Source organism: Hetaerina americana, unplaced genomic scaffold (assembly GCF_022747635.1).
Source record: "Hetaerina americana unplaced genomic scaffold, ioHetAmer1.1.p SCAF_9, whole genome shotgun sequence".
Lineage (NCBI taxonomy): Eukaryota > Metazoa > Arthropoda > Insecta > Odonata > Calopterygidae > Hetaerina > Hetaerina americana.
In genome coordinates this window covers 46174380-46202362 of record NW_027287538.1, presented here as the reverse complement: position 1 = coordinate 46202362, position 27983 = coordinate 46174380, and the positions used below count along the sequence as shown (strand labels likewise).

Sequence of the window (27983 nt, the reverse complement as noted above, 5' to 3'; positions counted from 1 at the left end):
CTCGTATGTTTTTTAACCAGACGTCCAATCAATAGAGAGAAATTATACGTATGAGATTGAATTAATCCTGGAGCCCTGTAAACAGGCGTAATTTGAACAAATACTTAGGCAGTGTTTGATGTATTTAGAATGCATTCCTTTTTTGAGGTTGAGGTCCACGAAACGGAAATTGACCTTTAATGATAAACTTTTCACTTGATGTAGCAATGAAGATTTCTTAACATCATATTTAGATATTCTGTGATAAATGGAGGATTATAAATTTAACCCTAAATGCTGTATTTCATTTTTAGTTCATTGGTCTCTTTGAGAGCAGTTAATTGAGTATGTATCGTATGTACGGTCATTGCTCTTTGAGTGACGTTGAGTTCTAATTCCGATATGGCATCTTCAACAAATTCAGCGCCAAATTCCTCAATACCTGCAAATTGTTCAGATAAAGGCAGAGAAAAAATATCAAGTATGGATTTAGGTAACGGCCATTCTGTCGATATAGTTGGAGGAAATGGAATAGGAAGTTCGCAGAGCTACATAACTGTCATACCAGTAGACTATCCTAGAAGAGTGATGCTTCAACCACCGCCGGGTTCCGAGTTTCTTGTTGAACAATACAGGTAAATTAATTTTCATTCATATGTTTTCAAATTAAAAATATTCCTTAATGTATGCCCTTGGATGTAAACGTTAGATTTAGACGTGCAACCAGTCTTTCAACGTTCAACCTATGCTCTGTTTTCTGAAGTACTTTGATCAGTTATATTTTTTAGAGAGTTTACTTCTCTCATTTCCTTCTGAGTGTTCTCCCTTTGGATAGTGGTATTGATATGCCATTGCAAGACAAACTGTTTGCAGGAGCACTTTTGAAAAGTATCATTATGTGCAGACATCTTTATCATTGTTACTGGACTGTTTTTATTCGTTTCTTTAATTGATTCTAACCAAATTATTTTTCCCTCATTGTTACTTTTCTTTGAAAATGCACTTTAAAAACTTGGATTTCCCCCTTTGAAAGTAATTAATTAGTCTTTATATGGCTTGAGAAATGAGCGTCTCCAAACCTTTCCCCCGTAGTATTGGATTAATCACCGTAAACTTTAATTGGAGAGTTTTGTTTATCTTTATAAAGCAATTTATTAGATTTCTCATCAAACATTTTATGCGTTGGATATCCTGATTTTAGCGCCTTTAAAATGTAACCTCTTGCCGAAGTCGTTTCCCAGCATTGTAATGTCTTGAGGCTAGTTCTTCCCTGAATTTTATTACATGGTAGATGCATGTTACTTGACCACCCTGCTACTTTTTTCCTCTAATACTTAAGATGCTGACGATATCATATATTCTTCATTATGTCATGAGAAAATTTATTTACAAGTATAAAGTTGTGCAATGGAAACATAATAGATTCCTACATATATACATATTGTGCACATGATGCATTCCTTTATTCATGTTGATTAAGTATTATTATATAATTAAGTGTAATTATATATTATAGTTGAAAATTTATTTTAGAATCAAAATTTACCATTGCATCCTTTGTTCTATTGTTACCTTGATGAAATATTTATTAATAAATACTAAAATGTTTATCACTTTTCGGGGCAAGTCACATTAATCTATTCCTTTTGAAGAGACCGACACATTCTCTTCGTCTCTCCTAGTGATTACTTGAGAGAGCGTGCCAGAGATGATTACTTGCGTGGAGAATACAACATCAGTGGAGGGGATGGCAATTCATCAGCGACGGCCAGGTTCGAGGAGGTGGTCGGGCCCCTTTACACTGTTTCACAGAGGTTTGAAAGGGAAAAGCAACTTCAACCTCAGCCATCACAGCAGCAACATCGTCAGGAGCACCAGTCGTCGATGGCCGTTGCCTCTGCAACAGGATATGCTCATGATGCTTTCGAGGCGGAGCATGAATGGGAGCGGGAGCAGGAGAGGGTTGCTATTCTCGCAAGCCTGCCAAGCAATGCACCAGAGGCTAGTGGGAAAGATGATTGTTCTGGGGTGCAGCAACACCATCAGCATCAGGACACACTGAAGCTGCAGCATTGCGTCTCTCAGGCAATTCGGGGTAATGTATCTGTTAAATCTCATTTTTTATTATCATTATTTGATAGTCTAGCATTTAAGCATTAGTTTTTATGTGGGCACTCACTGAGCACTCCTACATTCTACATTTCTTAGCCTCACATAATGAGACAACCTGATGCCTTTCTACTACAATAAAAACCTACTTCAATCCTGAATATGTTCTGCAATCCTTAATTCTATCCAATGTAGCCATCTATCCAATGTAGCCATCCTTTTCCTCCCTCTACCTTGCCTGCGTAATATCCTCCCCCTTTATTACCTTCTTCAGCATTCCATCGCCAATTAAAATGACCTTATCCATCTTTCCTGACTTGTTAGGATTTCTCCCATTAATCCTCTCTCCTCCCCTGCCAGTCCTAGCACATCTTCATTTTACTTCCTCTCCATCCATTTTACCTTTTCCATCCTTCCCTACACCCACGTATTAAAAGCCTCCAAATCATTTCTCATTTTAGTCTATGATTAGTCCATTGAGTCAACTTTAAGATTTTGATAGACATGTTCATGATGATGCCTGATTATTTTCATCTTCATGTACATTGGTTCATGCAATCAAACTCAGTTATAAAGGGATATTAATGAAGACTATGAATTTCATTCCAAAATCACACCAAATTTTGACAAAAATATCTTTAAAACATTGTAAAATTGCTATCATGGGAAACGTGTGCAGGGAGATTGAAGGAAGTGGTTAGTCAAGTCAGTCAAATAATGGACAAATGCAATAAAAATTTATAATTTACAACTGACTCTTCTCCATTCACTCGTGATAGATTAGATCTCATTGTAACCATGCTTGTAATCAATGTAACTATATGTGCGAGCATGTGTATGTAGTTAAAATTTGCTCATTTTAACCATCCTTTTATTCAATTTCTTTTAGCATCAAACCTTGGTCCATCAAATGGTCCTGGTGTTCTTCATGGATCCCACCCTATCCAGACGTGCGTTTACTTGATGTCTGGCGTCGTTGTTCAGCTTGACATTGAAGCGGGCACTGCAGCCACCGCACAAGATCTCTTGGAAGCTGTTCTCAGTCTTGAATCATTAGGATTATCTGGTGCACTACCCAGTGCCAATCCTTCTGCTCCAGGAGGTGCAAGACCCGTGGTGCAGACGCCTGTATTTGCACTGTGGATGTGCTCTGGCCTTCTAGGTACGTATTTGTTTATTTTAAAACACATAACCCAATGAGCCATGGGCTCCATGATTACTATACACAGTTGAAAGTGAATTGAAAAAAGTTATAATACAGGGTGCAGCGGCATTACATCCTTTTTGAAATATGTGCCAATCAGGCTGTAGAAGTTGTAGCTAGGTAAGAGTGGTCTAATTTGATAGCAGGGGTTTTGAAGTGTTTCTACTACCCTGTTCAGTCGCTATCATGGGTTGGAACAGTGAGGAGTAAGCATTTGCCGTCGAGGCCTATTTTTTGAATGGATGTTCCGTGATTGCAACCCTGCGGGCCTCCTAAATTGCTTCACTGTAGACCCATTGGGCCCTGTCCTGGACCGGAAATCAATTGTTACATCAGTACCTATGTTCAGACAAACTGCGAGTGCGACAAGAGGAAGAACTGGAGTCCCTCAGCCCATCAGATCACCTAAGAACATTGAGGCAGTAACAGCCGCCATCTTGCAATCACTACGGCATTCTGGGTGGAAACATGCATCAGCCCTTGGACTTTCTGATCATTCAGTGAGGCAAATTCTTCATGATGACCTTCATTACAATCATCACTAGGTGGCGATTGTGCAGGAACTCTCCAAACGTGACTTCAATCCTCAGAGGAACGCATGTGATGCTCTTTTCGAAAAGGTTCCTGAGGACGCAATTGTGTTTTTCAGTGATGAAGCCCATTTTCATGTGAGTGGGCGTCACCTACCTGATTTGATTTCCAAAGCTGTGTAAAACGAAACTTAAAATATTTGCCTAAATTAAAAAAAATAATAAAAAGATTCTGTTTCATAAAATGGATTTTATTGTGTTCTAAAAAGAAGTTATGTTGCCACTCCTGTTATATATCCAAGAACATTGGGGAGAAAAATATGTTTAAAGCTTTTTTAGCTCTATCGTTGTGCACTTGTGGCATAAAATTGATATGTATCATCATGTGTAGAACTTCATTTTATTCCCAAGAACAGTGGCATGAAAAATATACAAATGAGAACAGAAACATAAAAAGAGTACACAAAAAATGTTATGCAAGAAGTTGTACAGAAAAAGAGCATTGAATCAAATGGGGTAACTCGTGTTAGACTCATTCCATAACGACATCTATGAATTTATAATGATTCAAGAATACTGACTGCACCATTTATTAATACTTGAAGGAGAAGAAGAGCGAAGTTTTTCTTTGAAAATACAAGTATAGTATTAGCTAGTACTACTGCTAATAGTAGTAGCTATTACCTGTACAGTGGTTAGCTAGTGAAATACTTTGACAGTCAAAAAATGAAGGTTAAATTATGTCACAAAAGTTAAACCTGTTTGCACTCTTCCAATAATATGAATAAATCGCCCACAGTTATCAACCCAAAAGTTGGTTTGTTGGGTAAGGGTAGAGCTCGCCTAGTTCCAAGTTCAAAGGCATCTGAAATTCAATCAATAGGGGTACTGCAATCAATACCTTTCCCTGTGCTGCCTATGGTTTCCCAGGAAGAACTGGTCCCTGAAAAAGTCGCACTGCTTGGGTAAAGCTGAGGGTGCTCAGAGGTATCGTCTGGAATTGAACCCTCAAGTCAGTAGCCCAGCGCTTTATCCACTGGGATACCACAACCCACCCAATAATATGAGTGTAGTCTTTAACCCTTTCACTGTGCTTCACTCTCTGGAATCCCTAAACTCACATTCTACAAAAATGGAGGGTATCGTGTCTCATTAACCTTTATCAATCATGAAATAATAAAATTTTCTAAATAGTAAGCACATGGAAGCAAATAAAATAATCTATATTCACCGTTTATTTAATGAGAATGTTTATTTATTTATTTTAACGAACATAATTTTGATAAAATTCCAACGTATGATAGTGAACCACAGAGGGGGTGAAAAGATAAGTTCACAGCAGCCTATTGTGAGAACGTACTAGGTACATTCACAGCAGTTGAAAAGGTTAAAAAGGAGTTAGTTGAAAAGTTCATTAAATTATTCTAATAGGCTAAATTGGAGGAGTGATACCGTTTACTCGTTGTGACCCTGGGATAATCTTTTGCATTCTTGGCAGAGGTGCAGTTGAAACCACATCACCGTCCGTGGGAAGTGCGATGCCAGTGGCTGCACTTCCTCCACCGCTTCAGTCAGGCATCCGAGTCGAGGAAGGAGAGGGACGATCCAATCCTCTCCCTTCAGCGTAATGTCTTCCTTCCGCGGAGGGAGGAGGAAAAGATAAAGTGAGAATATTCTCATTGCTAATGTGGCTACGGAGTGAATTGCATGCAAGGGTTTGCTCGTGGATGAGGCCATTAAAAAGTTTTGGTTCTTTTTTCGTAAGTTTTATTTTTTGCTTAGTATTGCTTAACTGCTTTTAGTATGTAATTACATCTTCTTGAAGTTCGAATTACGAACGCTTGGTCACTTTTTCTTTGTCTCTCTTAAAATTTTAAAAATTAATATGGAGTAGTGATGGATTGATGGATCAGATCTGTCAAATACAAAGATCTGTGGATATTTGTTTGGTATTTGTTGTCAAAGTCAGATCTAAATGCATGAACTAAATTTTGGCTGTGTTACAGTTTTTAATTTTCTTCGTAAATAGCCAAGTTAATGACTTACACTTTCATATTTTTTTAATTGTAATATTTATTTTACGGTTAACAATTCACAATTGCATGTACAGTAAATTTTCTATTATCAATGATAATGGATGTATAATGAAGCAGGGGTACTCATATAATGAAACAGGGGTACGGACATAGAGGGATACGGGTTTGAATCCTGGTGAAGGCAAATGATTTTTACTCTCTGAAATTGATGCATTGAAATGCATATTAGTGGATGACTTAAAAGTTACTGTTGTGGCATCTCAAGCAGTTTCATAGAAGTAGAGATAATCGAAAAACATGGATAATGGAAATACGCAAAAATTATGGTCATGATATTAACAGATATGTACGGAAACTTTCCTTTTTGATTGCATGTGATTGAATCAAGTTTTATTAAGCAATGGCTAGTACATTTTTCCTGTTTTCAGCCATCTTTATAATGGTGGAGTAATAGAATTACGAGAGCACAGCACCATAATGAAGTGAATAGCAGAACTTAATTTCCTCAGAAGGCTAAACTGATCACGCAGTCAAGAAGAGACAAATGATTGGTGATGGTTGAATATTTAAAAAAATCGCTTAAGTGGGTTCATATTTGTCATATGATACCAATTAAAATAATGCAATCCATGCAGTGAATGACTTATTTGTTGGATTGTAAAGTTACGTATATATTTGCTTGCCTTAAAGGAGAATTTTTAATTCACAGGGTTAATGAATGCGAGATAAACGATAATGGGAAAGTACAGAGAGTGCAAAAATGTTTAAAATTAAAACATTAAATATCATTGACAACTTTTGATTTTGTGAAATGAAAATCTTCAAAGGAAACCGAGGAATTTCAAACTTGTAATTGTTTCATAAGTATATCTAAATTTTAAAGCATTTAAAGTTATCTTTTTACAATTGTAATTTTATTAAAATTTCAAAGTGCTGGGAAGAGAGTACCATGGATATTCCATAAAATGAATAATCTGCTCACTAATAACCAATAGTGTACTGTATAATTACATTTTAATAATAGTTGTTATTGTTTCATATTCCATCTAATATGTATTTCCAAAAGGTAGGTAGTTGTGTTATTTACAGTTTTACAATTTTATACATTGTAAAATTTATTTCCTAAGTTGTCAGTAAAGGAAACTGTTAGAGAATGACAAGTTCCCTGCCAAAGGAGCTCAAAATATAACCTTAGAAAATCCATCGATTTCTCCACTCACCCCCATCCCCATTTCTAAATTTGAATTGGTGCCAAATAAAAGTATGATTCATCTCGGCTTTAAGGGCTAGTCATCGGGTGTCCATATCTTACTCAACATTTGCTTTTAAAATCCATATGGGCTAAAACCATTAATTGTTGGAGAAGATTTTACATTCTTACATTAACAATATTTCAGTGCCCTCATAAACACCTTTTTAATCTTCATACTTGTTGAATATCACAATCTGTGCATATATATATTTGCCTATGGTGCATGTACTTGCGAATACAACATTAGGAAATATCTAATAATAGAATTTTATGAAAGTATTAATGAATTTTTAATTATAAATTCATGGTGTAGGAAGTTGATATATTTGTACATGGTACATATTTATTTGTCGTTCAAAATGATCAAAAGAGATAGAACACATGAGTGTTGGACTACTGTAAAACCCTTTATTTGCACCTCTCTAGGGACCCCAGAAAAAATTGTAGAAAGCAGAAAAATGTAAAAAGCAGGAAAAGAAAAATTTTCACTGTATCAAATGTTCTTTTGTAAAAACAACAAAAAAGAAATAGGCGTGCAGTTGAGCGATCATTATAATTTTTTATATCTGGATATCCTATGTCTTTGCATATGTATACTCGTAGATTGGTATGGCAGTATTTCTTGATTTTGACACATGAAATGGCTATATTTTTAGCACTGTGTTGTGTTAGAGGAGGCTTAAAAATGTAGCTGTAGTTATTCTCTGTGTCCATCCAAAACCTACCTCAATCAGATGAATACCATGATAATTTGGTACTTTGACATCGAAAGTAACAGCATAAATCTTAGTATCCAAATTTTAATAAGCTAAGTGCTCATTAGACTCTTGTATTTGCATCATCATTTCATTGAAGCACACATAAAAATCTCCGCACAGCTAGCAGAGGGACAGATTGATTCAGCTGTATCAGTGCCTTAACCCAGTAGATAATGCCTAATTTGTCTTTGCCATTGATAATACATACGTAATTGGTCTTTGTGCATGGGTCATTCAGTAAGTTCTTAGGAGAAAATAGAAGAATCAGCACCAAACCAGCCTCCGAATCAAGCACAAGATTGCGTTTATTCTCAACTGAGAGCAAACCTGGTACCCATCTTGCCGATATTAATGTAGTAATGTAATAATTGCCGGCTTATGTAGTTGAAACTTGAACTGCAATCTAGTGAGAGATGAGTTTACTGAAAGCAAACCTTTTCCGATCCTATAAGCACCATATCTTGGATTTTCTAAGACCTTATTGAAAAACCCACATATGTAGTACCTTCACATCTATCAAACTAGCTCCCACCTAGTTGATCAGACTCTGCAACTAGTGTATTTTACTGCATGCAATGTGTAATGTAGGCACGAGTGGTGTGGCCATTTGCAATCAAGGTATTAGTTTGTACAGAATGGCGGTAAAGGGATGGAAGTGGTGGTGGATTTTGTTTAAATATATATGCCTGACATGACAGCCACCAATGTATGGAAATTGCATTCAGTTGCAACGAAATAAAAATTGATTCAATTGATGATTTGCTCAAGTTTACTTCAGTGATGTACGGACCCTAAGTGTAGCAAAAAACAGATGTGGTAATTGAGTACTGCAAATGATTTTCCAGCAAAAACTGAAAAATGATTCAAATGTTTTCTGAATTTCTAGATGGTCCAACCAAAAATTTTTTATAATCCTAAGCTTGGAAATAGGCCATTTTGAAAGTTGCTATAATAGTGCCCAGTAACTGCAATGAAGAATGATTATGTTTTTGTGGGATTCAATAAATATCTGACGTTTCTTTTGACGTTCAGTATTTTATTTTTCAGGAGATTGTTTAAAAATCCAATACATATGTGAGGACGATCAGTTTCAAGAAGCTCAGCTTCGGCTTATATTCAGAAAACATTTTTTCTTTTTGTAAGCATTAATAAATGATACAACTGAATTTATCAAGGGTCTTTCATAATTTTTCATTCAATGACTATGTTTAAAGGTAAAAGTACAGGTTTCCTAGCATTGAATATTTTAAACATAACAGTTTCAGGTTTAACTTTGTGGAATTCGTTCATGATGAGCTTAAAAAGAAACTTTACACTTCCACAATAAAGATTTAATATTTCACGACCATGGTTTCGATGACATGCTGCATCGAAACCATGGTCATCAAATATTAAATCTTTATTGTGGAAGTGTAAAGTTTCTTTTTACCCTCATATTGAATATTTTCGTTATGTTTTAAAACCCAATATTAAAGAAAAAAGTCAATTATGTTTACGACAAAATGACCACTGAACAAGATGAAAATAAGGAGACTTTCATTCAGTCCTAGCCATTTTAACTATGGAAGATTCATCTTTTGAGATAACTTGAACAAAGGAATTGAAAATTGCATCCCAAAAAGTACCTACCACTATGTAATCCCTTGGATAAAACAAAATTGTCTCCTAGAGTTGAACTTAACGCATGGATTGAATTTAGATTAGGAATGAATGGTATACGGCGATAACTTCAGGCGTCACTTTGTGGAAACGATACATATTTGCAAAAGAAACACTTGGTTTTTCCATGTAAAATTTTATTCACGACCTAGGTTTCGATGCTCAGCGTCATCATCAGGTCCTGATGATGATGAAAAATTAAGTGTTTCTTTTGCAAATATGAATGGTATACTATTTGGAAATACTATGCATCTCACTAGCAATTCTAGGTTTTGGCACATGAAAGTTTATTCTTGAGTTTATTTCATTCTAAATATTATTTCAAACATTCATATGATTGCAGTGCATTAAGTTATTTTGATTCAAGTAATCTGAACCATCTGGTGGCCTCTTTTATGTTAACTTCTGACTGAAATGGTTTCCTAAAGATTTTTTATGTGAAATAAAATTTTTGCATGGCCTTGACGTAGTTGATGGGCTTTGAGTATTGTAAATAAATTTGAGCATTTATCTGTATTATTTTTCAAAATGCACATTTTATAAAAAAATAAGATCTTCATTTTTCTGTATGCCTGCAAAATCAAGTATATCTTTTCTGTGCTATATTTTCTCCTGTTTTTTTGTTAATTTTAATGAAATATCTCTTAATCATTGTGTTTCAGGGATCAGCACATTTTGGATCTGCTCTATGAAGAGGCCTCCTTTAATGTTGTTGAAGGACGGTATCCGTGTGAAGTTTCACATTATGTCACACTCGGAGGAATTCAAGCAAGAATAAAATTGGGTCCATACAATCCCCAAGTGCACACCATAGACTTTTTCAGGTTGGTGACAGTATCTGTAATCGGAATACTCTTTGTTTTTTAATTCAAGAATGTCTTTAGACTAAACGCATGCCCACATTCAATTTCAACGCAGACTTTCAATTTAGTATTGGTCCTAGGCAAAGCTGGATAATAATTTGATTTTATTCATACTGATAAACTACATCATTTATGCAAATATTTAATTCATAAATGAAATTTGGTTATTATATTTATTGGGGAAAAAAAAATAAAACAATCATGTTTTATTTCAATGTTCTGGAAATTAGTTTGTAATATATTTATATCACGAGCCACATTCATTACAAATGTCTGTGCTAACACTTTCAACCATTATTTTAATTTTATTTTTAGTAGATATCAATCTTTCAATGAATGATTTCATTGTTTTCGAATTTCTAACACCAAATGAAACCTGTGAAATTTGATAGTGTTGATCTCTCTGGTGTCATTTTTCGTTCAGCGAAATGTGAAAAAATTCTGATATTGTCAAATAGCCTTTATTTCATTCTTCATAAGCCTCATCATGAGGGAGTATTGGAAGTGGACCGAAACCACAGTGAAATGAATATTTTTATTAATATTTAGTGATCATCCACAATCATCATTGTATCTTTTATTATGTCACTGTTAAAAGGAAAAGCCATCAAAGTTACTTTGCTTTTGATTGATTCATTTGTGTTAGTTTCCTCCATGCTGCATGTTATCCAGCCAAGGATTGGCTTGTTGCAGTTAACAAAGTGCCCCTGTATCCTCCAACCTCTTCATTCCCTTATAGTTCCTTGAATTGATATGTTTCATCGCTTGCTTTTCATAATTTATCCTTAACCTTCCTCAGTAATTTTTCTCTCTTACGTTTCGTCATTGGGCTATAATGCCTCAAGATATTTATTATTTTCCATCTTTGTCGCTCTGTCGATCCATTGTATTATCTTAATTTTTCAGTGGCACTACGTTTCCATCACTTTTCTTCTTATTTTCGCTGCTGCTCCTGGTGTCTTTGTCTCACAGCTATGGAAATGTAAAGTTTACGTACTAATTTCAACAAAGCACGCTCTTATGTCTGTCCTAGTGCTATTTGCCATTAGTAGTTGTTTATTACAGTAAATAAGTTTTTGTCTGAATTAATAAGTTAATGCGATGTGCATGGTCTGTTCCAAAAATTAGTGGAATGAATCTGAGAAAAAAAATTTTTCCAGATTATTGTACAAATCACTAAAATTCTTCGAAATGACAACCTTTTGCCTTGACACACCAATGCCACCGCCTCTTCCAGTCGAGGCACTCTTCTTGGAAGGTGACAATGGGAACCTCGTTCAGGCACCTAATCACAACCTCTTTGTCGTGTTTGTTGTTCCAATGTTATCCAGTGTTCCAAAGTTTTTGCCTTTCAAGCTCCTTTTTATTCTTGGAACTCCTTTCTATTCATGGAAACAAAAAGAAGTGCGGCCATATCAAGGCTGTATGGTGGCTGGGGCTCCAGTTTGCCAAAGATCTCATGCATTGTATCATTTTCCTTAGTCTTTCAAGGACTTCCACATAAAATCTCGTGTTCAGTCTCTCCCAGAGGCATAAATTCTTTGTGGGTAAAACCTTTTGAGTCGAAAAAGAAATGAGCCTAGACATACTTATTTTTGGGGCAGACCTTTTTATATATCTTTATTAGATTTTTTAATTTTTCCTTCGTGGCATATTCATAGCAACTTAAAAAAATGCATAATCTCACATGATTTATAGTCCTCATCCCCCTTCAATGCTTGAAAGATGCTAAAGTGATGATGTGACTACCAGTAAGTTTTATGAAAACTGTTGATTCAACTTAAAAGGGTATTTATTTCCAAATTACAAAATATTTTTAGTTCCATCTTACTCAGTGTGTATGTTTCATTTTTTGGTTTGGGCACTGGAAAGTTTCAGGTTTCTGATGGTAAATATTCTATTAGAAACTGTATGTACTTAGGTATTTAAAAATGAATATAATGCTTAGTTGAAAAAGAATTTTTTTGAAATCCTAAAAGTTAATAAGTAGTATGAGGTGCCTTCCAGTTCTTACGTCTCCAAATTTTTTTTCTGACGCACTACCTGTACCAAATAGTTGAATCATGCGTTACTTCTAAACATATTATCCCTTCACACATACTCATTTTTCATGAAGTCAATCTCATGTTTCCAGGACTGCCAAGAATGTTTCTGTATGGGTCCCTTTTGCCCACTGGAAAATTGCTAATGGTCCACAGCCAAGGCTTCTTGAAATTTTTTTTACCTAACATTGTCTTATTTGAACTGTAGCTCCCACAAGTACACATTTTATACACACATCCATAGCACCGTCCCCACATGCTTCACTCAGTTGATGATGAATTTTGTTGATGGGTCCTTAACCATGCAAGTGGAGAAATCTGATGATTACACACTGTTCCTGTACACTGAAGAAGCCATTTCAATTGTTGGAAACACTTTTCACTCCAGTGGCAGCTATACAACAAACCCTATGCACTACATCGTACATCCATCTATGTCTTGAAAAATAATGCCCACATATTTTAAAATCAATCGCATATTCGATCTACTTTCAGTCCCAAGGAAAAACTTGTACAACCTTAAAACTTGAAGGCACTTCAAAAGTGAAACTTGCAAAGTAGATGTATTTTCTTCTTCAATATTTAAATTGCATTACAGAGTACCCTGCAAGCCTCCGCTAGGGTTTGTGGCAGGGGTAGAGCCAATATTGGAGAAGGTTTGCATAATAAAGCCATTAACTTTTATGATCTATCCACAAATATTAAAGATTTTGGACAATTTTGATAAGTGTTACTCGAATGTTAATGCTGCACACCAATCTCTGGTGTTAATATTTAAAAAAAAATAAACATTAGGTAACACTAATGAATCCAGGTCATTGTGCTCTAGTTTCCCTCTAGTGGAAAGTTTTCCGAGTGGGTAATTCCAGTATGTGCATTGCTATCATATTAATTCAAGGCAACAACAGCGAAAACTTCTCCCATCCCATGTACGGAGGTGCCGTGGATGGAGTTGGCTGCCTGGATTTGGGGGAAAGTCTTCCCCAGAAGTGAGACTACTTGAGCATTTCAAGAGGATACCTTCAAGTACTGCCACCAAAAGGCTTGTTAGGAAATACCTTGAATTTTGTTGGTCACTGCCTTTCTATGGGTACGTAAAGACGATAGGATTTAATGGTGATTGAGGGTTCTGCATAAATGTTACTATGTATCTTTGAGTATAAATCAAGACGTTTCATGCTTGTCACAGTAAATGATGAATTTTTCTCAAACTGTTATCCAACATGCTGCTACTGAGGCTGGAATAATTGTTCTGTTTCATGCAGATGGAGCTAAACAGTTCTTTTCTTCAAGTTTTTCACATTTCATTGAGTTGAGTTCTAAACAGTTTTATCTATTCATATTTGCATGAGCATGCATCAATTCAATTTCATTTTAAATTCTGAAACTCAACTTTTGCTTGTTTTCTTGTCTTGAAGGTTTACTTGAACTGCTTTATACTCCCAAGATGTATGGAAATTTTATTCTTATATGATGTTTAGGTCATAGTGTGTACTTGTGATCGCAGGTTGTCTGCTGTCCTGTAGTCGAGAATTTCTTAGAAACTATATCTATATCACGTAAAGTAGTTCTTACTTGACTAAATTAGGCTCATTGGATAATATGTATGTTCTCTTTCAATTGGTTTTTTGAACAACAAATTACCTTATATTGCATCTATTTGAAGTGCAATTGTTTTAGTACAATCTTAATTGATCTTTCTGTTTGAATTTAATTTAAATTTGAAAAATGCTGACTGAGAAAGTAATGTTAACACCCAGTCTAACTTGTGTCAACCTCCTTAAGAATTGCTCATATATACCTTAAAGCATAGTGAAAGAGGGTAAAATTCATTGGTTTATAAATAGCTAAGTTACTTCCTTCTCACTGTCATCAACTTTGCTGCTTTTACCTTAATTTATTTGTGTATGTACATTCATTCAAAATTTTGTCTGCTTGAAGTGAAGTGTGCTATTTGCTGGAATATGTATGCCTGTGTAGAAGTGTATGCCATTAACCATAGAAAGTGCCCATATGGGCCTATGGAGTAAGGGCATCATACTGCCAAAAAGTGCTTTTTTGGGGTCCATTAGTCTGGTAGTCTTTTAATAGGTATCATATGAGTCCTGTTGGTATGCAATTTGGAAGAATTCTTCTTTAAGATATCATCTCAAAATCTATGAAGTCTGTGGCCTCACAGGACAGATGAGAGGGCATTGGGAAAATAGATTTTTTAGTTCAAGAGATGGCCTATAATCCCCATCCTCAGGGGAAAAAAAAGGTGTGCCTTTGCCCCTCTCATGCCAACTCCCTATCCCTTCTCAAGAAAGGAATATTATTATTATGGGTAATCAATCGGTCAAGGTTGATTTTGGATGGACACAATAACAGAGTAATTCTCTTGTCTCTCCTAACAAAACACAACCCAACATCAAAGTCCCTCTTCATCTCTGTATACTTCTTTCTACTGTAGGAATGTGTATTAAAAATATGCACATATGGAAGCAATAACTAACTGAAACTGCTGTCATTATTTTCTTCCTCTCTATTCTATTCTCAGGGTTGTGTGTTGAGAGAAAATAATTTAAAAGAAACTATTTCCAGCTCTAGTCAGTGGATTTCTATGAGTATACTTAGGTCATTCAATAAGTCCTTAGAAAATCCAAGAAATGGCATTCATAGTGTCAGAAAAGGTTTGATTTTAGTAAGCCGCATATCTAACTAGATTGCTGTTCAAGTTTCAGTTATGTCCATCATTTGGTTTTATTATCATATTTGATCAAAATCACAAACTTTTGTTAATTTAGAAAAATGGAAAACAAATGAGTTTTGTGCAGTGATTAAAAACTTCCATTGGAAGTTTGATGAAGTTCATAGCACATCTGATCCTGTGTTTGTGACTGTTAGGCGAATTATTTTAAACTTGGCAGTACATCTATAAGGATGATCTTCAAAAAAATCTTCAGCAGACACTTATAGGGTTTACAGGCAGGCTTACATCGTAAAGGGAATTTCGAATTCTTTTGTTGGCTTTGAGTTTGAGTTGTGTGCTTGAGTGGGTTAATTGGAAAATTATTGAATATCTTTGTTGTAATCTTGTTTGTTTGAAGGAACTTATCCCAGGACAATGGAATATGTATTTCATAGTAAAATTCATCTAGCCAGACTGTGTAAGCCCTATTTTTTATTCTTCCAATACTTTTTCATCCTGGGTACAGAGGAGCTTTCTTCCGGGGACAAGTTGAGGAGCCAGTGAGAGGTTTAACATCATTAGTCACTCATCAGGATCTTCCAGTGTTGATTTCCATCAACTCCCAAGGTGTATATGTCATCGATGACGTCCAATGTGTAAGTCAACTCTGATTAATCCAATTTAATTTTAATGCCAAATTTCTTTCTGATTCCATGAGGAGCTCTTTAAAACGAACCGAAATATACCATATTTGATGGCATCTAAGATGCGCCTTTTTTTCCAAAATTGTTTCTAAAAGTAACGTTTTATATGAGAAGGTTTGAATTCCATGGGTTAATGTTCAATGCTGATTGTTTTTTTTCCCTGAGATGGTCAGTACTATCTATTTTGACTGAATTATATTTAGATCATTGTATTTATTGATATATAATATTTATTATTCAATTGAATTTTTTGTAGTTGGGTTTATTTTTAGTTATCTCATCACTATTATGTGACATGAGTATGATATTGCTCGCTGCTGCAATGTTGAAAGAGGTGCATGTGAGATTTCAAGCAAACTTGATCATATACATTATTACATTAAATAATAAATAATAGGATGCATCCGTTGATTAACTGGCTTAACCACTCAGCCGGGCATTAAGAGACCAGGGTTAAAATCATGGTCAAGGCGAATGATTTTTTCACTTTAAATTTATTGTGTATTGTAATAGCAGATGCAGCCATGTATTGTAATAGCAGATGACTCCAATAATTTTACTGTTGCAGCATCTACCACAGTTCTTTGAAGGTGCATTTGGTTTAAGCGTTGAAAGAGCCAAAGATTCTTGGGTATGTCATGTAGACCCTCAGAGGCCTGTTTCTCTATGGTCCCCTGGTGTTCCCTGTAATCTCATTTTTCTTTTTTAGTTTCATTGCAAATAGAGCAAAAAATGAATGACTGTTCATGTACTTGCATTAAAGATAGTAAGATTTGGTAATTGAAGCAGTCATCAATGAAAGTTGACATGAGTGAATAAATTTCATTTATTTAGTCATACCAATCTACACTTTTAATTACTGCACTTTTACCTGTTTCATTGTACATAAGCATGGAGCACTGTAAAGTGATTTAATTACAACATGCCACAATACCACAAGTTAATTTGCCCACCATCTCCTTGTCATGAATTGTGTTAAATAATCTGTGTTGTTACCAAGTCTGTGTATAAATTTACAGACAATGTTGCTGGGACTCAAGTACGAAGAACTTTCTTGGGATTTTGCCAAGCCATCACGGGATGATGACCCAGATTGTTTGCCATGCCTGTTTCTCCAATTCATGGTTCTTGAAAATGGTGCAAGAGTATCAAAGATCCTCCAGGTGTTTTCAAAACAGGTAAGTCAAGGCGAAAAAAATGTTGCAAACCATTGGCAAGGTACCATTAGTGATTTTAAGTGCTGAGATTAAATGAGAAATAGATGCTCTGAAGTAGGATATATATATATATATATATATATATATATATATATATATATATATATATATATATATATATATATATATATTTATATATATATATATATATTTATATATATATATATATATTTATATATATATATATATATTTATATGTATATATATATGTATATATATATATGTATATGTATATATATGCTAACATATACGTTTATATGTATGTATATATTTCTTATGTACATACAAATTTATCAATAGCAAGTGCTGAATGTTTGTACATTAAAATCTTCTTCAGTATGATGCCTGGATTATTATAAGGCCTCTCAAATTATGAAGTAGATTAGATTGAGACTTATAATTAATATCTTAGTTTATAATTAAACAATTTGGTCATTTTCAGGCTGCCATGATGGATGCCCTGGTTTCGTCCTTTGTTCAGGAATTGAAGCAGAAAGTGGTCAATTATTCTGATGAAGTAGACAGGCCACATTATGACACTTCGACTGATAGTGATGGTTAGTATGCATATCTGTGACACTTGGCAAGTAGGCAGTTTTGACAAAGCCTATTGGTAATTTGCCTCTACATTGCAGATACCCAAGTTCCCTTGACAATGGTTACGAGGAGAGAACTGCCCCAGTCTTGCCTAAGCAACAAATTGAGTAAACTCACTCTGGCCACTTTTGATGAAGACGGTAAGCATATATGCAATTTTTTTTATTACTTCAAAAGTTCGCCATAGTTTGTATTGTTTGTAGACCTCTTTTGTTGAGGGTATAGAATAGCTGAGACCCCTCTTTTGAAACTACAGTTCAATTGAAAACCTCTTTTTGTTTGTTGGTAATATTCAAATGACAATAAAGTCTATATTGCCTATCACTTGTCTGTACATTAAGATGCATATGGGATAGTTGTTAAAAATGAAATGTTGATAAGGTGATTTACATGTGTTTCCTGGGCAAAGTCCTCCTGCATGTTGCAGAAGGTTAGCATCCTCATTCAAAAAAAACTTTTTTAGATGGCAAATGAGTCAACTTGCAGCTTTGAGAAATTAGAAACATTTGTTTAGTCCATTTTTTTTAACCGAATGGAGATGGGGAAACTTTATTTCCAAAGAAATTCGTGATGTTTTTATGTCACCTTGGATGAGTTTTACTGTATCAAGAATAAAAATTCAAAAGGCTAATATAAACCTTGATTTTTGTGAGTTTGGAACATTGTGTCTGTTCGTTAAATATGTTGATAAAAATGGTTAAAATTTATTGAGGGTTATTCATTGCTGATCATATGTTTTAGGCCAGATGAGTCAGCTGGAGGGTTAATCATTGGAAAGGATCGAGTTATTAGTCAAGATATATCATTTTATGACCTTAAATAAAAGTTGTGTGGGGAAATACTGTGATAATTCTATATTCCATTTATTCATGGCGGATATGAGTAGCCAAAATTAACTCAAAATACAAAGCAAGGAACAAATGCAAACATATGGAAATCCTTAGTTAAAAGAACCTGCATAGTTTTATTTACTTAATTGTAATTGTCCAATAAATAAGGCAATGTTGGGCATTTTTTTCAAATTTCAGATGTTGATATTAAGCATTTTGGATTAGGGAAGCTGGATGCAAGACACTGAAGTTTTTACAAATAGAGTACAGTGTGTGTGTAGGCCAGAAAAGTGTTCATATTTCAGGAAGATTTCTCCTGATCCTTCATAATTCTTTGATTCCGGAATTGGTGTATTAATGCATGATTTTCAAATTCAACCTGGGAATCGCTCAAGGAAGTAGTAGGCTTTAAATGAATTCCTTCTACCTAGATAATAAGTAGCTTCTTAAATGAGAGATAAGTCATAGGATAATGAATTAAATTTACTATCTTATTGATGATCAGAAACAAATTCCAATTTTGTTGTTATGCAATAGAAGTAATTCTGGTATCCCTGCTTGTAGCATAATAGTTTTACTGTTCATTTTACACACATTCTATGGACCAATTGCAAAACAATGTTAAGCCGCAAGCTGATAATTTTTTTGATCATTTGAGCTTATGTCAGTAATTATGGAAAATTACCTTACAAAATTTCTGAAGATGATAATATGATGGCATTTAAAAATTCATTCAAATTTATCTCCAAAATTATGAGTGAAGACATACTATCAACGTATTATAGAGAAATAATGAGCCATGTAGATGTAGTGGACTGCCAGATTCAGAAAGGGTATTAATTTCTCATTCCAATTTACTTCAACTGATCAAAATTGATCATATTTAACCTTTTGTTGTCCAGTGTTATGGTCTTTGATATCAGAAATTTTATTTTCAACTCTTGAAGTTCTTGCAGGGTAGTAGTACATTTTTTTATAGATATGAGTGAAATGAAATTGTATGTAGAGATTGATTCCATATCATTATTTTCCAGGTCGGTGCATTGGACAAATGGGATCATGGTCATTCAGTCATTAAATGATAACATCAGCATTTTTCTTCAATGTTATAATTGTTAATTTATTTTATCCCCCTTAATATACCCAAAAGTTTGTCAGTACAATTTTTCCAATAACAATATTTACACAGATGTACCCTATTTCTTCATTTTTCTGTAGTTCATTTTATAAATTTTTAAAATAAATATATGCACTTAAATAGCACATGATTTTTTTACTAATATTTTCAGACATAAATGAGATTGAAATTATACATATAAATACAAATGATAAACCAACATTCACATGCCAAAAATTAATTAGCAATCTTACATATGGTCAAATAAGATTTAATTAGTTGCAAGCCCCACAGTCAATAAATATTTACTATAATTGTTAATTAAGTACACATTTTGAGGCCACAACATGGATTCATTCAGTCTCTTAAATTCACTCTGTAATTGTAAACATGATCATCATTCAACCCCGTGGATAACGTTATTTTTCACAGAGAATAATTAAATAAACCTTCCAAGAAAATTTCAAAGGACCCTGGGAGGTCTCACAAATCATCCTACTGCTGTATATACCTCACAAACATTTAACATAACATACATCGATCGATACCTTTCGACTGATTTAATTTGTAATAAATTTATAACATAATCTTGCCCATTGCATGAATATCAAAACAGAATTGTTATATACTTGAATAAAAAAGTCAGGTTTTTTTAATTTATAACTTTCTAATTCAGTACACATGTATGCTGAGTTCAAATTTTTGTTGTTCTTCCCAATATAAGGATATTTACATTAAAATAAATCATCCCCTTTCCCCAATTAATGAGATGCAATAAACGAAACATCAGGCTGGCCAAATAATAATACATAAGTTGATTTGATGTATGTATCTTTACTCTTTTAGCAGGCATGGGTGCACATAACAAATAGTTCATCTCATTATTTTGGAAAACGTTCACATTTAAAATCACTTACAATTCATTAATACTTTTAGTCCCTTCAATTGCCCCATTGGGAACGTAACAAAGCAATCTCATCCAGTTCCCTTCACCCATGGCATAAGGAAATATTCCGATATACCATCGCAAAAAAAATGTGGATAACTACTGCAATACCTCAAATAATGTCACCAAGAATAAAAAGATCAACAAATAAAACATGGGATATCCAAACATAATTAATAGACTGGACAATTGATCCAGGCCATCACATTGTTTTCTGCTAATAATTAGAATACCTGGATTCTACGACAATGGCAGACTAGTTCACGAGGTTATAGCAGACACACCATTAACCACGCAATCCTTAAAACCTCTAATTGGTGCACGAGCTTCGTACCATTCAATATGATTAAAATTAGATTCACCATTCTCAACACAAGGACTGAAGGTGAGCTTTTCAAAATCATCACTTAATCTGTTCATAGAGCCAGCAACGTCGCCTGCTAAGCATTGCACTTCACCATCGGGGACCATGTCGTAACCACTCACAGGTAAATTGCTTGCCATGTCTCCCGGCAATGGTTGGCGTGACTTAAAAACTAAATGATTGGGCAATTTGACCCCAGGGATTTTTATGACCCTCTCATTAACACTATGACCTTGCTGCATTATGTTTCCCATTTTCTTCAGTGGATAGCGATCATCTTTCAGTGGGGTGCCCTCACTATCACTGATTCCTACCAATGGTCTGGCTAGAGGTGATTCTGCTTCTACAGCTATGTTTTCTTTAGGGGCATACTCTATTCGTAACACAGCTTGTCTACCCTTCTGTGGGAGTTTGAAATTCTCCCTTGGCAGAAACCAACTTTTATTTGCAAAATTTTCAGGAGCCCTGAAATAGTTCAATCGTCGCTTGAAGAAAATGAATGTGTTGGTTGTTGTCACAGGCTGACTGATAACAGAATGCAAGCTATCAGACTCCAGAAGACATCTGGAAAAATAACCACATCAAGGCTACTATTATTTGTTTTGCAGAAAATGTTGAAAGGGGCATACATTTCAAGTTGCAGCGAGAAAATAATAATTTTTGGCATAGAATCATGTCAAGCAGACAGTTTACCTGAGGAGTTGTATCATCATTTTTCGGGAAGGTGGCTTTGGTGTCTCCAAATCACTTCTGATTTCTGGAATCTGTATCCGGAAAACATCCTTAGGGGTAACAGGAGTAGCACCAAATAATACCACCACCTCTTCTACCCCACCAAAGCCAGATTGGCTGCCAATCATGAACTCTGCTTCAATATTCTGGAAATTAAAAAAAATGTAACCATAAGTAATTAGCAATATCTGCTAAAAGCCATAAAGAGAAATTAAGCAATCAAACTATGAAAATTCCAAGGTCAAATGTTTTAATTAGGGAGGGAACTTCTTATAACTCCATGTGCACAGCACAACTTTGTCAAGCCAAATTGATATAATGATCAAAAAGACTGACAAAAAAATTGCTGATGGGTCAACTTTGTGATGATCATATAAAGTAAGTGAATAAAATTTTTACAATTAACTAGCAAGGATTCTCTGGGGAAGAATTAGCTATTGATAATGCTGTTTCTTATTGGCTATGCTTTGTCCAGTGTGTGCTTCACCTATCTACAGTACTTTTTGAGAATTTAATATATGTCCAGAGATTCCATTTTATGAAGGCTTAGGTTTCCAAATAATGAGGCTTCAGTATGACATGTGATATCATGGCAGAGTTGTACCCAGCCTTGCCAATCACCTGTTCTCTGATTTCACCCTATGAGCAGGAAAAAACTTATGAATTCTAACTCATCAGTCATTTAATACTGTTTTAACTGTTTGTTTAAAATAATTTTCACTCCTGACGTATGTAGATCGTAACACCAACAACTAATGCATTGAAACTGATGATTGAATAAAATGAAGGAGTAATGTGATGTCACAAGAGGTTGATACATTAAAAATAGTTTGAGTTAGAATCATGACAATGTTAGTTGAACGTAAGGGACACCAAGTCTTATTTATTTAATGCTTGAATCAGTAAGTGACAATCTATTTACACAAGCCAGTTATGTTCTTTCTAGCATGTATATGATAAAAAATGAAACCAATATACAAATATGGAGATGTTTTTGGAAGATGCCTAGATTAAAAATTGATAATTAGCATGAGTGATCTTATTGGTGAAGCATATTCATTTGAGCTTTTAGTTTTCTTAATGCAAACTGAAGATTTTTCACGTGTTTGTGGGTCCGAGTTATGTATGCATTCTAAATGGACCTTCCATTTCTGTTTAGAGAATGCAATTTGCTCCTCATAATACCAGTCTTTCTAGCACTAAATATTTGGTTATTTGATTTGCCTTCCTTCTGTTGCATTTGCTGCTTCTAGCACTCTTGATTCAAGTTTTTCCCAGCCTTCTTTGACTGCATGCATAACTTCTACATAGTTTTGCAATATTTTTATTCAAGGTTTCTTCTGTATAAAATTCTTCACAGTATTATTCTCTAGTGATTATAAATTAAGTTTTACTTGATGCGTTTGTTTGTGTGTTATTATCTTTCTTTTTTTAATTTGATTTTCATTACATCTAAATTGTGATGACTTCCAATATTGGCTGATATTGAATTTCGAACTTTTTCGATTTTCTAATATTTTTAAGAATATATTTTAGAGCTTGAAACTACAAAAATATAGTTAAGAAATAAGGAAATATTGTCTTATTTTGTTAATGTTAACTCAGCATAAATATTTCATCAGAATGATCAATTGGAGTAAACATTTATTCCAAATATTATGACCTAACTTTCCAGTAACCTATTTGGGTGTACCCCTGCAAAAGGGAGGTTTCCACAAAGTACTGATGTTTTTCTACAAATTCAAATGACAAAGTCACGGTTGTGTACCGTGACCATGGGCTAGACGCGCTTTCTTTTCACGAAGCCTTCAGCACATATGATGATATTGGGAAGTTTGCCCAACCTTAAAATTCTCTTGAGTCTATATTGAGTCAAAAGTTTGACAGTATACCTTCACATGGTTGATATCTTATCAATTCACTAAAGTGCCGATTACATACTTGAAAAATACTTTCCAACGTCTCCACTGCCACCGTTGCCTTGTTGTGATATTTCCCAGGCTGAAAAAATAGACATTTGATATACATATCGGTGTGCAGCAAAATACATGCAATTCAAAGTAAAAAAACTTAAAATTAATTTGTATTTTTGATAAGGTTGCAGAATATATGAACCATATGCTACGATGTACCAGCAGACAATTATTCACTCGACTGGTCAATGATTCTTAAGTATCAACACATGCATGCAAAATAACATTCAAATGCCTGCATCAGCAAATGATTTTAACGGCAATGATATTGAAATATTAATATTTGTTTATACATGAAAAAAAACAAATTCGGTCTTAGATAAATAATATTTTGAAGTAGCAACGGCCTTGCCTCATATGCATAGCTCGCAAATACTTTAAAATAACAATTAAATGACCGTGGATGTCGACATGGATACTAAGGGCGATGATTCCTCCAAATAATTTGCTTTGACACTAATTTTTAAAAATTGTGTGATTTACTTAGTTACGCCAACCTTTTAAACCTAATAGGGATGATCCCCACTCCTTTAATGTACCTGGCAGTCTCTTATTGACTGTTTACATTCCAATTAAGAAATATTATGCCTCAGACAAATCATGAGACAGTAACAGGCTAGCAGTTCCATTTCATTCTGGGACAATGCATGAAACAACATACGATTTAAACGTCCTTCGGCCTATACCCGTTGAACGTGATGTATATGAAAAGTTACCCAACTTAAGAGACAATAACCATACCTGAACACATTGATACAATTGTTTTCGCGCTGATGTTAATTTCTTATAATTAAAAACAAATTCATCATTACGCTTGCTCGCAAACCATCATATTACAATTCCACTCACTTTGTTAATTGCATTCCCTGCACCTGTTTCGTCGATTTTCTTTTTCTTAATTAAAAGCTTCAGTTGGTCGAATGGATACGGTATTTGTTGTTTCTGATATGCAAGGTATTTAATAATTTCTATTACAATTTTCGAGCATGAGATCCATGTCAAATTTTCTTCAAATTTAATGTCAACTAAGGCTCTATATGCATCCTTTCCTCTCGTCGACATCATGGACTTGTATGGAACTATTGAGGAAATTAAGTCCAAATCCAGTGAAGCACGTGGTGCTATAAAATTATGTTCTGTACCCTAAACCATTGTACACCACACTTAGACGAATACACACTAGTATAAATACAGTTACACTCTGATACACTTGTTTAAATTATGGATTACTTCCTATCCAATCAGAGAACTCTGACGGTTGAAAGGTGATAAATTCTACGGGAGCATCGAGGAGCGTAAATAAAAACAGCGAATCGGAAAACGAAACAGGTGTAAATATTAAAAACTTTTCCTTAACTCGTTGAAGGAGTTAAATTGTTGGATGTGATAAAACGAGTATTTCTGTGGATATTTTTAATTGTGCATTGAATTCTAAATTAAAGAGTTCACTAAACTCAGAAAAAAATGGATTCGCACCTAATTTGCTTCGTGGTTGAACAATTTTAAATGGACCCGACAATTATCCCGGAAGTAAACTGAAATAATTGGCATTGGGCCTCAATTTGTTCTTGCCCTTAGTATTCCTTTCTGATTTTTGACCATTCCGGTTGCTAGTAGCGAATTTTTCAAGTAGCCACCTTCTGTATTGGTCTATATGTAACTGCTGGAGTTTTATATCTCATAGGAGTAGCTCCCATTCACTTCCAAGTAGGGTTTAGGAACTATTTTTCAACACAGTTATGCGGCAACGATATTCTATGCCTATTCTAGGTTTCATTTTGTTTTAATTAGGTACGTGCAGTTACAGAAACCTCAGTAAACTCTATTGGTGGAGCTACAGATTTTCCCACCTAAACAGTCGCTGAATGTGGTCCTCGTCATTATTTTAGCTTTGTCTTTTACATTCTCTGTCACATCCCCCCTAGCCAAATTTTCTATCGCGTAGTCCAGACTGCCCTTCAGATTACACCGGGTCTAAATTACCTTCGTTTGATCCTTACATGATGTTTGTCTCTTCCCATAACAATTCTAAATAATTTAGTCCAAATCTTTAACTTCTTTGAAAATTCTCCCACCTTTTTGTATTTATAATTTGCACCTCCATTATGAATTATTACTTGGATACTAAACATATCAAAGTAATAATAATCATTCTCAGTATTCTCATTTCTGTTCCATCTGATTTCTTTTTATGTCCTTTAATTACCTGCCTTTTCCCTATTTTTTATGGTGCCTATTGGTTGAAATGTGTTTTAAATCGACACATTAGCCTCCACCACTACATTTCTACGCTTCACCTAACTTGATAATTAAGATACCTATACTAAAATAAACCCTTGTTTTACATTTTCAACCTTCGTCTAGAGCAGTGCAATGAACTACACCAAAATCTGCCCCTCTTCAATTCCATATACCTCCTGCCTCCATTCGTTACATCTGACACATTTATCATTTTCCTACTACTACCACACCTGCTCATCGTTCTTCATGTATCATAGAATCCAACATTCCATCATCTATCTAAACACTCTAGGTCAATTTTTGGGACCATACGGGGGGAAGAATGTAGGTATCCTTAGTGGTGAATGAATATTAATCCAGAATTAAATGAAATAAATAAGGGAGAACCTATGGCGTGGTTTATTGTGTCTCAAAGAATTCATTGTATGCGTCATAGACAAGACAAGGTCAACAACAGAATTTCTTGATGGACGCTGCAAAGAAGTAGAATTATCTGATTCTAAAACAGTTGCCGAATTCCACTGATTGGTTACAGTATTGCAGTAAGACAAAATATCTATGGAAATTCTACATAATTAACTAAAGAATTGGTTTGAGAAAGAATTGCAAGAGTACATGTATGTTTTAACTGTTTTTGTGAATGTAGATTATTCAAATCTTTTCTTGACTGCCATTTTATATTAAAAGTTAATTAAAAATTATGATGTCCCCTCTTCCAAACCATAGAATCCGTCAATTTCTAGAATAAGAGAAAACATAGAATAAGCTAGTAGGGGTTGACCAAAATGCTTCAGTTTCTACTGCTTACATAATGTCTTAATCATCTGTTTGAGATTCTAAAAGTCAAATAGTAAAAAAAATTCTTTCAAAAAATAAAGTTACTTAATGAGGTGTTATGGCATTTTTGAGGTGAACTGATGAAAAAAATACAGCATTAATTTTATAATTTCAAAATTTTCAATAAATGTAAATGAAATTTTTCAGTGGAAATGTATAACACTAACGAAAGTTATTATTACCCAGAGTGTCCAAAAATCTCATCTTTCACAGACAAGGAGGACAAAGAATAGACCACCTAATACCAACTATGTTCCCCATCATTGTTGGATAAAAAAATAATGCTTTCTATTACACATTTCAGCCCATCATACATAAAACAAAGTGGCTCATCAGGATTATAGCACAAAACAGCACATCAGTCATAAAACACATCAGATAACTTTATCTGTTTTTCTATGAATGAATTCATATCATTCATATGAATTCATTCATTGAGTATTGAGTTTGAGGCTAGCCATCAATACAAGGTTACTTTAAATTTGGTATAGATATTTTTTCTAGCAGTCTGCGATTGTTGATTAAATAGTTTTTTGCTTAAGTAATTCCAGTAATGTGTTCTGTAATTTGATTAATCTGCAATTACACATGGAGAGGCGATTTTTAATTCTGATGTTCTATTGGTGTACCTCATGTCTTGTGGGAAACAAATGTAAATCATTATTTACATAAATCAATATTTTATAGAAATGCATGATATACATATACAGTCAGAATATTCATACTTATAAATAATGGTCTGCAGGTTTCTGTTGTAGAGGATTTATATAATTATCGTGATAGTTTTTTTAGAATAAAAACAAATTTTACATTTGGAGCACAGCCCCAGATTACCAGTCCATTCCAAAGAAACTGCGGGAGATGCCGCAACAGTAACTTTTAACGGAGTCATCCGCTAATGTGCATTTCAATGCAACAATTTCAGAGTGTAAAAATCATTCGCCTTGACTGGGATTCGAACCCAGATCCCTCAATATCCGGTCGAGTGCTTTAGCCACTTAATTTCAAAAAATTTCAGAGTTTAAGAGGACGCCTCGGTAGCTTAAGTGGCTAAAGCACTTGACCGGATATTGAGGGATCTGGGTTCGAATCCCAGTCAAGGCAAATGATTTTTACACTCTGAAATTTTTACCAGTCCATATTTAAGTTGACTGTTAAATAAAGCAAAGCAAATGGATCTTAGGTGCTCTGCAGGGATTAACATACTGAGTTTTCTTAGTAGATATAGTGCCTTTGATAATATCCTGCTGATAACATTCATAGCAGTAGTAGTTTTATGGGAGGCGACCAACAGCTAAGGTCATTTGCGCCATCAGGGATGG

The 27983-nt window shown here is 34.5% G+C and overlaps 2 protein-coding genes across 4 annotated transcripts; one reads left to right on the top strand and one right to left on the bottom strand.

Annotated features, from left to right (window-relative positions):
- Window positions 1–32: 32 nt before the first annotated feature.
- On the top strand, window positions 33–19665 carry Bili (FERM domain-containing protein 8 Bili). Of its 3 annotated transcripts, none has more exons than XM_071597670.1 (11): window positions 33–614; window positions 1662–2074; window positions 2978–3250; window positions 5321–5486; window positions 10190–10351; window positions 13331–13522; window positions 15630–15759; window positions 16827–16985; window positions 17467–17581; window positions 17660–17761; window positions 19486–19665. In XM_071597670.1, exons 1-11 carry the CDS (start codon window positions 382–384, stop codon window positions 19527–19529), a joined length of 1989 nt encoding a protein of 662 aa, XP_071453771.1. In that variant the 5' UTR covers window positions 33–381; the 3' UTR covers window positions 19530–19665. The 3 variants fall into 3 exon arrangements, with proteins under 3 accessions (XP_071453771.1, XP_071453770.1, XP_071453769.1); XM_071597669.1 differs by having other exon boundaries at window positions 1632–2074; window positions 17669–17761; XM_071597668.1 differs by having other exon boundaries at window positions 1632–2074.
- A 188-nt stretch (window positions 19666–19853) lies between these two features.
- Window positions 19854–24824, bottom strand: LOC139698762 (MAD2L1-binding protein). The gene is made up of 4 exons (XM_071597671.1): window positions 24433–24824; window positions 23552–23611; window positions 21572–21756; window positions 19854–21442 (listed from the first exon to the last, which is right to left on the bottom strand). The coding sequence occupies exons 1-4, from the start codon at window positions 24646–24648 to the stop codon at window positions 20776–20778; spliced, it is 1128 nt and encodes a 375-aa protein (XP_071453772.1). The 5' UTR covers window positions 24649–24824; the 3' UTR covers window positions 19854–20775.
- Window positions 24825–27983: the final 3159 nt, after the last annotated feature.